We start from the raw sequence: 15655 nt of genomic DNA, 5'->3' as shown, positions 1-15655 counted from the left end.
AAACCAGTTGTATCAGGAATCAACAAGTGAAGTGGTATATTTAATCATTTTACATCTGAGTAGTAACCTCCGAGGCTTGCTGAGTTTACAAACCAGCATACAGTTGTTAAAACCCTGTAGTTCTAGGAATCATCGATGTTAGATTGTGTTTACGACTGTGTACTTATGCTCTTAGCTCACTATGGATCATGAAGCAGCAGACCTTGCCATGTTTTATGAAACCAATAACTGTGAAAGGTTTTAAACAGATCGGATATAGAGTGTAAGAATAGAAATGGGTAAAAAAGGCTACTTTCCTTGTCCACCAGTGACAACTTCATTTTGAAAAGTTAAAGATTTGATCCTCTGGTTATTGACAATGAAACAATAGGCATTTCAAAATCTGTATTGATTAAAATACAAATGTAAATCTATAAGCCCTGCCATAAAGGTAAAGAACGGCAAAAAAGTGAAGCGTATACTACTTACTGTATGTAACCGAAACTTAAAAAAAAAAAAAGAGAAGCCGTTTAGTTTCAATTTGAATACTGAAGGGTTTGTTGCAGGGGTTTCAAAATGGCTAGTCTCTTGTCAAGCCTAGAAGCCTGGCATGCAACACAATGGTCGGTCAAATTGACTCCCCCTTCCTTCCACACTGCAATGAGGGCAGTACTATAGAGTAACGTATGCTTGTTTGATTTGTCCACAGTACATGTTTTCTACAGTTGCAATAAACAATGTAAGTTACATAAGCGTTCTCACATTGTTGATCCTAGTGCATCCAAGCACTCTTTTGGTACTGGAATCAAATGACTGAATACATTTCTAATTTCATTATGGAAATCCTTACAGAAAAAAACTTGCTTCAACTGATGCAACACTGCAGAAAATGTACAATGAAAATATCTCCAGCATTATCTACATATGCCACACGTTTATTCTTTTTAAAAAGTAAAAGAAAACACTCAATCTGAATTCATTCATTCAGATTTTTTTCCACTGTTTCCCATCATTTGACAAAATTGTTGAGCCTCATTTTTCCCCCACAGAGATAAAGCCAAATCTCAATGCAACCAAAGGTTAACCATCAAAAGTCACTTCCTGTTACGTCCACTCATGTGGTCTTAAAGTGACAGTCTGGCTTATTGAACAGTTTGAGGGCGATGTAAGTCACACAACAATCCCCGAAAAGCTCTGGTTGGAGATTGGCGTTTTCCATCCAGAACTAGAGAAACAAGTCGGAAAAAAAGACCAAGTTTGTCCCTCGGTCTCTCACTGAGGAAAAGTCCATTATAAAGTGATCCTGTGGTGGGGGGCTAGATTAACCCCCGAGGCGCTGTCCCTCTCCCCAGGCGAACCCCCCCGGACGCTCTTCAGGAAGAGGGTTGTAGTTGGCATCCTCCTCTGGAGTGTCAAACAGCATCTTACTGTGAGAGAGAATTACAGAGACAGGTGAAGGATCTACATACAGTGCATTTGCGAAAATATTCAGACCCCTCGACTTTTTCCACATTTTGTTATGTTGCAGCCTTACCCTAAAATGGATTCAATTGTTTTCCTCATCAGTCCACACACACACACACACAACCCCATAATGACAAAGCAAAAAGTATATATATTTATTAAAAAAAACACACCTTATTTACATAAGTATTCAGACTATTTGCTAAGAGACTCAAAATTAAGCTCAGGTGCATCCTGTTTTCATTGAGCATCCTTGAGATGTTTCTACAACTTGGAGTCCATCTATGGTAAATTCAATTGATTGGACATGATACGGAAAGGCACACACATGTCTATATAAAAAAGGTCCCACGGATGACAGTGCATGTCAGAGCAAAAACCAAGCCATGAGGTCGAAGGAATTGTCCGTAGACCTCCAAGACAGGATTGTGTCGAGACACAGATCCGTGGAAGGGTACCAAAACATTTCTGCAGCATTGAAGGTCCCCAAGAACACAGTGGCCTCCATCATTCTTAAATGGAATTAGTTTGCGACCACCAAGACTCTTCCAAGAGCTGGCTGCCCAGCCAAACTGAGAAATCGGGGGAGAAGGGCCTTGGTCAGGGAGGTGACTAAGAACCCGATGGTCACTCTGCCAGACCTCCAGAGTTCCTCTGTGGAGATGGGAGAACCTTCCAGAAGAACAACCATCTCTGCAGCACTCCACCAATCAGGCCTTTATGGTAGAGTGGCCAGACGGAAGCCACTCCTCAGTAAAATGCACATGACAGCCGGCTTGGAGTTTGCCAAATGGCACCAAAAGACTCTCAGACCACGAGAAACAAAATTCTCTGGTCTGATGAAAACAAAATTGAACTCCTTGCACACAGCCAAGACAACGCAGGAGTGGTTTCGGGACAAGTCTCTGAATGTCTGAGTGATCCAGCCAGAGCCTGGACTTGAACAATTCTGGAGAGAACTAAAAATAGCTGTGCAGCGACACTCCCCATCCAACCTAACAGACCTTTAGAGAATCTGCATAGAAAAATGTGAGAAACTCTCCAAATACAAGTGTGCCAAGCTTATAGCGTAACACCCAAGAATCCTTGAGGCTGTAATCGCTGCCAAAGGTGCTTCAACAAAGTACTGAGTAAAGTGTCTGAATACTTATGTAAATGGTTCTTATTTTTTTTGCACAAAAATCTAAACCTGTTTTTGCTTCGTCATTATGGGTTATTGTATGTAGATTGATGAGAAAAACAAAACAATTCAATCAATTTTAGAATAAGGCTGTAACAAAGCATGGAAAAAGTCAAGGGGTCTGAATACTTTCCAAATGCTCTGTATACCAAACAAAACAGTGCAATATGCTTAAGATGCATACATACAGTTGAAGTCAGAAGTTTACATACACCTTAGCCAAATACATTTAAAGTCAGCTTTTCACAATTCCTGACATTTATTCCTAGTAAAAATTCTCTGTCTTAGGTCAGTTAGGATCACCACTTTATTTTAAGAATGTGAAATGTCAGAATAATTTATTTCAGCTTTTATTTCTTTCATCACATTCCTAGTGGGTCAGAAGTTTACATACACTCAATTAGTATTTGGTAACATTGCCTTTAAATGGTTTAACTTGGGTCAAACGTTTTGTGTAGCCTTCCACAAGCTTCCCACAATAAGTAGAGTGAATTTTGGCCCATTCCTCCTGACAGAGCTGGTGTAACTGAGTCAGGTGTGCTCACACACGCTTTTTCAGTTTTGCCCACAAATTTTCTATGGGATTGAGGTCAGGGCTTTGTGAAAGCGACACCAATACCTTGACTTTGTTGTCCTTAAGCCATTTTGCCACAACTTTGGAAGTATGCTTGGGGTCATTGTTCATTTGGAAGACCCATTTGCAACAATGCTTTAACTTCCTGACTGATGTCTTGAGATGTTGCTTCAATATATCCACATCATTTTCCTTCCTCATGATGCCATCTATTTTGTGAAGTGCACCAGTCCCTCCTGCAGCAAAGCACCCCCACAACATGATGCTGCCACCCCCGTGCTTCATGGTTGGGATGGCTTCTTCGGCTTGCAAGCTTCCCTTTTTCCTCCAAATATAACAATGGTAATGATGGCCTAACAGTTTTGTTTCATCAGACCAGAGGACATTTCTCCAAAAAGTACAATCTTTGTCCCCATGTGCAGTTGCAAACTGTAGTCTGGCTTTATGGCGGTTTTGGAGCAGTGGCTTCTTCATTGCTGAGTGGCCTTTCAGGTTATTTTAATATAGGACTCGTTTTACTGTGGATATAGATACTTCTGTTCCTGTTTCCTCCAGCATCTTCACAAGGTCCTTTGCGGTTGTTCTGGGATTGATTTGCACTTTTCACACCAAAGTACGTTCATCTCTAGGAGACAGAACGATTCTCCTTCCTGAGCGGTATGACGGCTGCGTGGTCCCATGGTGTTTATACTTGAGTACTATTGTTTGTACAGATGAACTTGGTACCTTCAGGCATTTGGAAATTGCTCCCAAGGATGAACCAGACTTGTGGAGGTCTGCAATGTTTTTCTGAGGTCTTTTGATTTCCCCATGATGTCAAGCAAAGAGGCACTGAGTTTGAAGGTAGGCCTTGAAATACCTCCACAGGTACACCTCCAATTGACTCAAATGATGTCAATTTGCCTAACAGAAGCTTCTAAAGCCATGACATCATTTTCTGGAATTTTCCAAGCTGTTTAAAGGCACAGTCAACTTAGTGTATGTAAACTTCTGACCCACTGGAATTGTGATACGGTGAATTATAAATTAAATAACCTGTCTGTAAACAATTGTTGGAAAAATTACTTGTGTCATGCACAAAGTAGATGTCCTAACTGACTTTCCACAAATTTCTTGTTAACAAACTGTAGTTTTGGCGTGGTTGAAAAACGAGTTTTAATGACTCCAACCTAAGTGTATATAAACTTCCAACTTCAACTGTACATACATTCTTTACTCATCTGATAATGGATGGTACATTTCTACTTTTATTAAGAGTTATTGATGTGCTCTTCCTTTCTGGAATAATACCAATCAGCATAAACAACATTGTCACGACCACTCGCAAGGACCACATACCTTCAGAACACCATGTCAAAACATTGGTTACAACATTGTTAATGTTGGCAATTTCCATATATTAGTAACTATTGTTAACTCTGTATCAAGCTTACTGCTATTTGTTTGTGCCCCCCATCTCTCCAGCAACATCACCATCTCTCAGCAGACTCGTGGGGTAAACACTGCAGTTTCTATCATAAGACAAATTCATTATTGGACTGTACTAGAACCATACCAAACTTACAGAAAAAACGGAGTCTTGAGCCATCTCCCACCACCTGGCTGGTTTGGGAACACATCTTCCAGAAAGAAGTAGACATGACCCACAGCGATACCTTAGGGAAGGGAACACAGCATTGACCACAACTAGTCACCACTCCTCAATGGTCAATAAGGCAACAACATTTTTGATCTTCAAGTCCTTAATAACATTGATGCATTACAGAAATTTGCTATGGTGGTTAGAGCGACTGGTACCTAGTAAATCCACAATGATGGAGTTGCCCAGCAGCAGAGAGAATCCCATGAGCACCCAAGGGAGAAAGGGTGCCTGAAAGTTCAGCAGGCCAAAGAAGTTCATGCGAACGTTGGGGTTACGCCTGCTCCACACGTACACCAGCATGATGGTGAAGGCTTGGCCCAAGAACACCAGACTCACAAAGGTGCCAAATATCTTTGAGCTTACTGAGAAAAAAAGTGATTGGTGGATTGAATTGTGGCATACAGCATTATTCGAGTTGATTTACCCTAACTTAGGAAAGGGGATACCTAGTCAGTTGCACAACTGAATGCATTCAACCAAGATGTGTATTCTGCATTTAACCCAACCCCTCTGAATCAGAGCGGTGCGGGGGGCTGACTTAACTGACGTCGGCGGCATAAGGGTCGATTTCCCCCCCTTGTCGGCTCGAGGATTCGAACCAGTGACTATTCGGTTACTGGTGCAAAGCTCTTAACCTCTAGGCTACCTGTCGCCAACTGCAGACAATCAACCAATTGATTCTCAGGTTTGACAACTAGCCTAACCAAAAATAAATAAATAAATAAATATATATATATTCAGGTGGCAAGGAATGTGACTGTTGCGTAAGAGCTTCTCATCAAGGCACCTGTGGATAACATAGGCCTACATATTTCCTGTACACACATACTAAGGCCTGCTGTTGTATAATGCTGTAAGAGCTCAATCAGAAGCTTGCTAAGAATATGTCAAATACAGGTACATTAAGTCTATGTGGTGCTGAACATGTCTCGACTCCTGCGGTATCAACTAAGACCATGAAAGTAACAGTGTTACAAGGATACAGTCATCAGAAGGCCACCGAAGAGGAACATAAAGACAAAGTCAGCGGTGCGGCCCCTGAAAGAGCCCTCCTCCAGCATACGACAGTATCGGTACCTGGAAGCCAACGGTTAAGGTAATCTGGCAAGGGCAAAGCAAATACTAAACCTATAATTCACTATGATTAGACAGTTGTCATGATTAAAAATAAATTAAACATGGCTCGCCTTGTTCACGACAAGTATTTTATGAGTCACATAGTGCTTCCAATCAAAGGGACAGAAAATATACATTTCACAAGTATACTCAGGGCAAGACATGTGCAACAGAAAAAGGATACAAAAAAATCATATTGAAAAGGAAGTTGAAGCCAACTGGACCAAAAAATAGAAAGTTGGTTATGAGTCTCCATACCTACAAGACAGAACAGAGAAATCAGTCAACCTTGCATCTCCATTTTTTTGTAACTGCTACACTTATACACAGCAGGCCTAAGATTAAAAACTCTAAAATATATTTTTTGATTAATTAAATGTTTATTTTTTAAAATATTTTTATATCATACAGTAGCTAAATGACAAATTGCATGTACTCACCTGATAATTCCTTAGTATCAAATCAGGATTGAAGTATAGTTGGAAAGGTGTGATGAGTTCTAATTGCTGAGGATGAGAGCAAAGAAAATGTCTTCATGAGAAGCAATAGTTCACCTGTTCTACCTGATGATTCATCTTTTGTCAGAAAACGCTAAGTCAAGTCTTGACAGTCTTTTAAACAGCAGCTAACAAACTGCAACTCTTTAACTAAGGTAAACCGTAGCTTTCGAAAACCCTTCTCTCCGTAGGGTTTTCAGCGGTTATCGTCGCCCACGTGTGACCTACATCCATAATCATCGCTTGCGAAACGGGTTTTCGAAACACATGGTCCTCATCTTTGACTGGGGCAGCAGGGTAGCCTAGTGGTTAGAGCGTTGAGGTAGTAATGTATTTTTTATTTTTTTAACCTTTATTTAACTCGGCAAGTCAGTTAAGAACAAATTCTTATTTTCAATGACTGCCTAGGAACAGTGCCTGTTCAGAGGCAGAAAAATAGATTTTTACCTTGTCATCTCGGGGATTTGAACTTGCAACCTTCCGGTTACTAGTCCACCACTCTAACCATCAGGCTACCCTGCCGCCTCAAGTAGTAACCGAAAGGTTGCAAGTTCCCGAGCCGACAAGGTACCAATCTGTCTTTCTGCCCCTGAACAAGGCAGTTAACCCATTGTTCCTAGGCAGTCATCGAAACATTTGCATTTACTGTGGTAATTGTGATCGAATCAACACAATAGCCACTTTCAATGCAACATACTGAAACAAAACAAACTATGCAAGAGACTGTTGTAGGCACAACACAAATGCATCCAACAAGTTTGTAGAGTCACAAGCTCGATGTGCTAGAAATATGGGACCAAATACTAAACTTTTGACTACTTTAACATACGTAAGTGAATTTGTCCCTATACTTTTTGGTCTATGAACAGAAAGTGCTGTAATTTTGAAACAGTTCAACCGATATGGATGAAATTACCCTCAAATGAAAGCTGACAGTCTGCACTTTAAACCAAAGAGTTTGAATACAGAGCCAAAATAACAACAACAAAAAAAATAGTCATTGTCCCAATAATTTTTAAGCTCATTATATATGATTTGGCATGGCACACTGTCTTAAGAGCTATTGAAGATTAAAAGCAAACATTGTATAGATACATTTATTTTGAACAACCTGAATATATAATTTTTCTGGATTACTGCAACTCGCTGTTGGCTGGGCTCCCTGCCTGTGCCATTAAACCCCTACAACTCATCCAGAACGCCGCAGCCCGTCTGGTGTTCAACCTTCCCAAGTTCTCTCACGTCACCCCGCTCCTCCGCTCTCTCCACTGGCTTCCAGTTGAAGCTCGCATCCGCTACAAGACCATGGTGCTTGCCTACGGAGCTGTGAGGGGAACGGCACCGCAGTACCTCCAGGCTCTGATCAGGCCCTACACCCAAACAAGGGCACTGCGTTCATCCACCTCTGGCCTGCTCGCCTCCCTACCACTGAGGAAGTACAGTTCCCGCTCAGCCCAGTCAAAACTGTTCGCTGCTCTGGCCCCCCAATGGTGGAACAAACTCCCTCACGACGCCAGGACAGCGGAGTCAATCATCACCTTCCGGAGACACCTGAAACCCCACCTCTTCAAGGAATACCTAGGATAGGATAAAGTAATCCTTCTCACCCCCCCTTAAATGATTTAGATGCACTATTGTAAAGTGGCTGTTCCACTGGATGTCAGAAGGTGAATTCACCAATTTGTAAGTCGCTCTGGATAAGAGCGTCTGCTAAATGACGTAAATGTAAATGTTCATACAGTGGTGTAGAGTACTTACAAAACATTATCTTTACTTTACATTTGACAACTTTTACTTTACTACATTCCTAAAGAAAGTAATGTACTTTTTATTCCATACATTTCCCCTGAATCACAAAAGTACTCATCACACATTGAATGCTTAGCAGGACATAAAAATAGTCAAATTTACACATCCCTGGTCATCCCTACTGCCTCTGATCTGGCAGAATCACTAAATACAAATGCTTAATTTGTAAATGATGTCTAAGTGTTGGAGTGTGCACCTGGCTATAAATTAAATGGTACCTTCTGGTTTGCTCAATATAAGGAATTCTAAATGATTTGATACTTAAGTATATTTAGAAATTGCATTTACTTATGATACTTAAGTATATTTAAAACCACATACTATTACTCAAGTAGTATTTTACTGGGTGACTTTCACTCGAGTCATTTTCTACATTTGTACTTTCACTGAAGTATGGCAATTGGGTACTTTTCCACCTAAGAACTAGTTAAAATAATCGAAAATAGCAGCCTAGAGTGTATTAGAGCCTGATTAAAGAGTCCACTAGGAGAGATCTGACTTGCTCATTAGCATGGATGTCTTGCTAGCTAGATGTATGCTACGTTCCAAACAACTGGGAACTCAGAAAAATAGAGGTCCATTTTTATTTTAAATGGAAGATTTATTGAACTCGGAAAGTCTTATTTACAATGACCCCGGCCAAACCTGGACGACGATTGGCCAATTGTGCACCGCCCTAAAGGACTCCCAACCACGGCCGGACATGATACAGCCTGGATTCGAACCCCTCTTGCAGAGATGCAGTGCCTTAGACCGCTGCGCCACTCATGAGCCATTCAAATCATTATGTTAGTGATATTCAGGTCGGTAATTATAGCAAGAGGCCCGAGTTTGTGTCGGAATTCCGAGTTTAATATCATTAAAAAAAATCTCTGTCGGAGCTCTTTTTTCGCGAGTTCCCAGTTGTTTTGAACGCACAGAAGTCGGAGATTTTCGAGTTCCCAGTTGTTTTGATAGTTTTTTTTGTGCGGTTTACTGCCGCAATGTAAACGTTACGAGATGCACTTGTGCTCACAGATAATCATACATTGAGAAGTTTCGCTACCAGCTGCATAGTCAATTTAGCTACCTACTGACCATTGTACACATTTGGTCAATTCGATCAAGGTCGGTGACCGCCCAACTACAGTCAATAACAATTATTTGGCGACACAAACACAGCTGTCTAGCACTCTATCTAATTGATGTGCACTACCGTACTGTATTTAGCACTTCTGTTTTGTCAGAGACGCGCTAGCTAAAAGCAGCAAGCTAGTGAGTTAGCAGACAGACATCCACAGCTAAACGCCTGACCCTGTCTCCATTGCCGACAAGAACATGTTTCAGATTAAATTCTACTATCTTACCACGGCAGCGGTGGTGAGGACGCAGGCAGTTGTGTATGCCCGAGTTACAACAGGAATCTGTAAATATTCCTGCTGAAAAGTCTGGTAAGCCATTTTGGACTAACTGAAGGCTTCCGGCACATTCTTGACACGTCATCACATGGTGAGAAAATGCCGCGTTCAAAACAACTGGGAACTCGTCAAATCATGACGTCACTGACCTTCAGGTCGGAAATTCGGAGCTCTAGAAAGAGGCCTGAGTTCCCGAGTTAGAATTCAGAGTTGGGTGACCGTTCAAATAGATTTTTCCGAGTCGGAGCTCGTTTTTTTCCGAGAGCGAAGTTGTTTGAACTCTCGGAAGTCGGAGATGTCCAAGTGGTTTTGAACGCGGCATAAAGGGGAGTTGCTGTGAGTTTTTATGATCTGTCATTGGTTTGTCAGTCCACGTTCTTTTTGTGTGAGCCAATGGTGTGAGCGAACCACTAACCTGTCAATCACATAGTCGATGAAACGATGGCATTTTTTGATTGGTCCGCGTATGCCTCTAAAGCAAATAGGATGAAGGGGAGTGAGGTTTTGACAAGATGAGAACGGATTTTCATCCGTCACGTTAGATACAGTATTTCAAATATATTCAGTATGTCAACAAAGTTAACATACATTGCGTTGTCCCGTAATCACCTTTAATCTACATCTTATACTTATATTTTGTGTGTGTGTGTGTTTTCTTCAATATGGCAATGAATAAGGGCAGATAACTGCACATATTACTTTATTTATGAAGTATTCCACTAAATTAAAGAACTTGACCAATGACAGCTGAAAGTATTTACTCTTCCATCTCCGTTACATCTTCCTCACTTTGAAGTCTGGGTTGTACACCATGTGATTTTATTTGCCATATGTCTTTTTCAACACATTTTTTCATCCTTTCTCATCGTTTCCTTACATTATATTTCCTCGCAACATCCACCAGGTGGGCCTTTTCCTCACTTGTTCCTTACTCTATTCTGTTCTAGCTCTGAGTAGCTCTTTTACTTTGTTATTCTCCAACATCTCTCTTTCCTCTCCTGCTTCGCCCTGACTCTCTGAGCACTTGTAATTTCCATACCTTTACACTGATGCATCCGAAAGAGAAATCCCATGTAAGACAGTGATCTGTGATATTATTACTCATTCTCTAGCATGAAGTCAATTTAATCTATTGAATCCTAAGTATGACACTTGACATTCCAGAACCTCAGGATATTCTGCAGCTGGTACAGCTTTATTTCTGGCTCCTTCATCCCCTTCTCGATTTCGCTCTTCCCTTTTGCCCACTTCTCTTCTTTCTTCCTTTGCATTCTCTCCATTTCACTATTCTTTCTCTCCCACTCCCTGTAAACTCCCATCACTTCCTCTTGTCCATGCAGGAACAGAATCTTAATCTTTTCTCTTTCCAGAGCCTCTATCACTCTCTCCTCTCTCAGCTCAATTATCCACTCCTCTGTTGCATGCATGCTACTCTTAGGATGGATTGCACCAACAAGGATTAACTCTTAAAAAGGTTTATCTATTAATCTTGTTGCAGCTAACTTTAAACCTAGTTTAAAAGTAATCCTAGTCAAATATAATCCTTCTAAACAAAGTTTAATTTGGACTTTAAACCAAGATCAAATGTAATCTTGTTGCTCCATTATTGTAAAGTCAAATTTAAATTTTGTTTAGGGATTAAATCTAAACTGCCACTGGAGGAGGTTACAATTAATCACCTTTTCAGTGTGTTTACAATTTTAGCTCCTGTGCCTTATCATGTTTGTAAAATTCAACCAGCCAGCAAACTAATTTGACAACAAAGTGCAATTAATTACATAATTTAGCCAGAAGTGAAAACTCACTGACCAGTGCATGTTTATTTTCATAGAATTCGAACATATTGCTATGGGGAATCCATTATGACATGTGTCACAAATCATAGTTTAGTGATTTAACTTTAGATTAACTAATACAGGTTTAAAATTAAGTGGTGCAACACATCTGATTAATTATTAACCTATATTTACAAAATCTAGATTAGATCTAATCAAAAATTAATTACAATTTGGTGCAACCCACCCACAATCTCCTCCTCCTTCATCCATCTTTTACCCTGTTAATCCCAGAGGTTTCGTGGGCCAGCCTTGGACCATCTCCCCTGTCCTCCTTTCAGGCTACTTGGGTCCGATTCCTCTCCTTGGCCTGCTTTGGACAAAGCTGACTCCAAACCATGCCGTATGAGGTTCCTTCCATTCTTCTCTCACACCTTCTCCACCCTTTTCATTTTCAGCAAACAGCCTTTTGTCCACTGTCACCTTCCCTTACTTAGCCAAGGACATTGTGTTCTCCATCTTCACATTTGCTATCTTGACCTCCATATTTTGTCTGTCTGCCACTGCCCTTTCTCTCTGTTTCTCAAACACCTCTCTCTCCAGCTTCCATTGGTTTCAGTGCACCTCGTTAGAAGTCTCATTCTCAGTAGCTCTTCTATTTGCTTTTGGCATTCTTGCTCTTGTTCCTTCCTCATCATGTTGACTTTCTCCAACAACTCTCTCTACTTTCATTTAGAAAGTTTGCATAGAACATAAACTCAGCAAAAAATAAAAGTCCTCTCACTGTCAACTGCGTTTATTTTCAGCTAACTTAACATGTGTAAATATTTGTTTGACAATGACAAGATTCAACAACTGAGGCATAAATTGAAGAAATCCACAGACATGTGACTAACAGAAATTGAATAATGTGTCCCTGAACAAAGGGGGGTCAAAATCAAAAGTAACAGTCAGTATCTGGTGTGGCCACCAGCTGCATTAAGTACTGCAGTGCATCTCCTCCTCGTGGACTGCACCAGATTTGCCAGTTCTTCCTGTGAGATGGTACCCAACTCTTCCACAATGGCACCTGCAAGTTCCCGGACATTTCTGGGGGGAATGGCCCTAGCACTCACCCTCCGATCCAACAGGTCCCAGACGTGCTCAATGGGATTGAGATCAGGGCTCTTCGCTGGCCATGGCAGAACACTGACATTTCTGTCTTGCAGGAAATCATGCACAGAAAGAGCAGTATGGCTACTGGCATTGCCATGCTGGAGGGTCATGTCAGGATGAGCCTGTAGGAAGGGTACCACATGAGGGAGGAGGATGTCTTCCCTGTAACTCACAGATTTGAGATTGCCTGCAAGGACAACAAGCTCAGTCCGATGATGCTGTGACACACCACCCCTGACCATGACGGACCCTCCACCTCCAAATCGATCCCGTTCCAGAGTACAGGCCTCGGTGTAATGCTCATTCCTTCGACGATAAACGCGAATCCGACCATCACCCCTGGTGAGACAAAACCGTGACTTGTCAGCGAAGAGCACTTTTTGCCTGTCCTGTCTGGTCTGCAACGGTGAGTTTGTTGCTGGTGATGTCTGGTGAGGAACTTCCTTACAACAGGCCTACAAGCCCTCAGTCCAGCCTCTCTCAGCCTATTGCGGACATTTTGAGCACTGACGGAGGGATTGTGCATTCCTGGTGTAACTCGGGCAGTTGTTGTTGCCATCCTGTACCTGTCCCGCAGGTATGATGTTCAGATGTACCGATACTGTGCAGGTGTTGTTACACGTGATCTGCCACTGCGAGGACAATCAGCTGTCTGTCCTATCTCCCTGTAGCACTGTCTTAGGCATCTCACAGTACGGACATTGCAATGTATTGCCCTGGCCACATCTGCAGTCCTCATGCCTCCTTGCAGCATGCTTAAGGCACGTTCACGCAGTTGAGCAAGGACCCTGGACATCTTTCTTTTTGTGTTTTCAGAGTCATTAGAAAGGCTTCTTTAGTGTCCTAAGTTTACATAACTGTGACCTTAATTGCCTACCGTCTGAAAGCTGTTAGTGTCTTAACGACCGTTCCACAGGTGCATGTTCATTAATTGTTTATGGTTCATTGAACACGCATGGGAAAGAGTGTTTAAACCCTTTACAATGAAGATCTGTGAAGTTATTTGGATTTTTACAAATTATCTTTGAAAGACATGTGCCACAGGGTGCGTTTCCATTTCACTATCTTAAATTGATGAAAACAGCTGGACATAACGACTTGAAAACTTTGCAAAACCTATTGTTAAATAAAAATGTGCTGTTATGTGTTTTCATTACCTATTTAGCCAAGTTGCTCATTACTAAATTGGCGACAGTCTGTGTGCCCTCCCACCTATCAGTTTCATCTCTCAGGCAGCCAGCATCGATAGAATGTAATCTTTGACTAATATTTGCCATATTTGAATAATTGTCATGTGCCATTTTATTGTCACTGTCTGTACCATTGTGGAACTTGCACTCCTGTATATCTGAAATAATTGGATGGTGAAACTTGCAAGCCAACCAGAAAAGCAAGGCAAAGCAATTCAGGCCTTCTTGAAAGTCAGGACAATCCTTGTCCTGCAAAGAAATATTATTTGTATCATTGAAAAAAAATATTTTGCAAGACCTGAGCATTTAGAATTTATTATGGAATGGAGCTTTATAGTTTTGCGGTGACGTCACGTACCTTAAAAAATTATTTGTCAATCATCTATTCCTTTGTCGCAATAAAGAAAGATCTAAAGAAGAAAAATACACCCCTGTTTGACAGATCTTTAGAAAGTGTATCCTATATCTGCCGTTTCCATTAGATATGTCACAATTATTTTTTGTGACGTTGTCTACTTTGATGCTACAGTGCATTCGGAAAGTATTCAGACCCCTTCCATTTTCCCACATTTTGTTATGTTACAGCCTTATTCTAAAATTGTTTGAATAAATGTTTTCCTCATCAAGCCAATTTTTTTTGTTTTAATGTTTTGCAAATGTATATAAATAATATTTTTTATGTTTTCAGACCCTTTGCTATGTGACTCGAAATTGAACTCAGCTGCATTCTGTTTCCATTGATCATCCTTGAGATGTTTCTACAACTTGATTGGAGTCCACCTGTGGTAAATCCAATTGATTAGATATGATTTGGAAAGTCACACTCCTGTCTATATGAGATCCAATCCATAGATTATATAAAATAACATGTAGAGGGAGGGCATAGTGGTAGAAGCCAAAAGGCTGTTCAGTAAGAATGTTGTGATTGTGAAAGGGGGGACACAGTGCAGCACTTGGTGGATTTCAGGTGCAGAAAGAGACTAGAGAGACCCAAATATATAAAATCCTGCATAATGTCTCTTATGAACACCAGTGTGCCACAGGGCTGTGTGCTGAGCCCCCTCCTGTACTCCCTCTTCACCTACGACACGGTTCCAACACCATCGTCAAGTTCGCAGACGACGCCACGGTGGTAGGTCTGATCAGTGACAATGACTGTCAGCCTACGGGGAGGAGGTCAAGCACCTGGCTGCATGGTGCGCAGACAACAACATGGCCCTCAATGCAAAGAAAACCAAAGAGATCATTGTGGATTACAGGAAGTCTAAAATCTGCAGCCACGCAGTGTGTGCTCAGCTTCAAATTCCTGGGTGTTTACATCTCCGATGATCTCTCCTGGACCCTCAACACCTCAACCCTGGTCAAAATGGTGCAGCAGCGCCTGTACTTTTTGAGGAGGCTGAAGAAGGCCCTCCTGTCTCCCAAGATCCTGGTGAACTTTTACCGCTGCACAGTCGAAAGCATTCTGGCTAACTGCGCCACAGTATGGTTTGGCGGATGCACCGTGGCCGACCGGAAGGCCTTGTAATGGGTGGTGAAAACCTCCCAGCACATCACTGGTGCCCAGCTCCCTACCATCATAGACCTCCAGCGCAAGTGGTGTCTGCGTAGGGTGCGCGGCATCATCAGGGACCCTTCACATCCATGCCACAAACTGTTTGCCCTCGTACCATCAGGCAGGCGGTACAGCTTCCCGCACTAGAAGGCTCAAGAACATTTTTTTTCCCAGCTACTGTAACCCTGCTGAACTCTGTGACACGGTACTAGCTATATCCACCCGCCCACCGCTTAGTAATGCTTCTCAGGGACCTTGTTGCACTACTCTCTTTGCACTCTTCACGGTACTACTGGAATACTGGACTTAAGGACATTATTCA

The 15655-nt window shown here is 41.7% G+C and overlaps 1 protein-coding gene across 1 annotated transcript; it reads right to left on the bottom strand.

The window, feature by feature from the left end:
- Window positions 1-882: 882 nt before the first annotated feature.
- LOC135548677 (derlin-2) lies at window positions 883-9730 on the bottom strand. The gene is made up of 7 exons (XM_064978509.1): window positions 9608-9730; window positions 6396-6461; window positions 6140-6213; window positions 5823-5916; window positions 4995-5190; window positions 4762-4852; window positions 883-1406 (listed from the first exon to the last, which is right to left on the bottom strand). The coding sequence occupies exons 1-7, from the start codon at window positions 9698-9700 to the stop codon at window positions 1301-1303; spliced, it is 720 nt and encodes a 239-aa protein (XP_064834581.1). The 5' UTR covers window positions 9701-9730; the 3' UTR covers window positions 883-1300.
- Between the last annotated feature and the right edge of the window lie 5925 nt (window positions 9731-15655).

The sequence above is a fragment of the Oncorhynchus masou genome, chromosome 11 (genome assembly GCF_036934945.1).
Source record: "Oncorhynchus masou masou isolate Uvic2021 chromosome 11, UVic_Omas_1.1, whole genome shotgun sequence".
Lineage (NCBI taxonomy): Eukaryota > Metazoa > Chordata > Actinopteri > Salmoniformes > Salmonidae > Oncorhynchus > Oncorhynchus masou.
The sequence above is the reverse complement of the archived record's forward strand: the minus strand, read 5'-3'. Positions and strand labels throughout refer to the sequence as shown.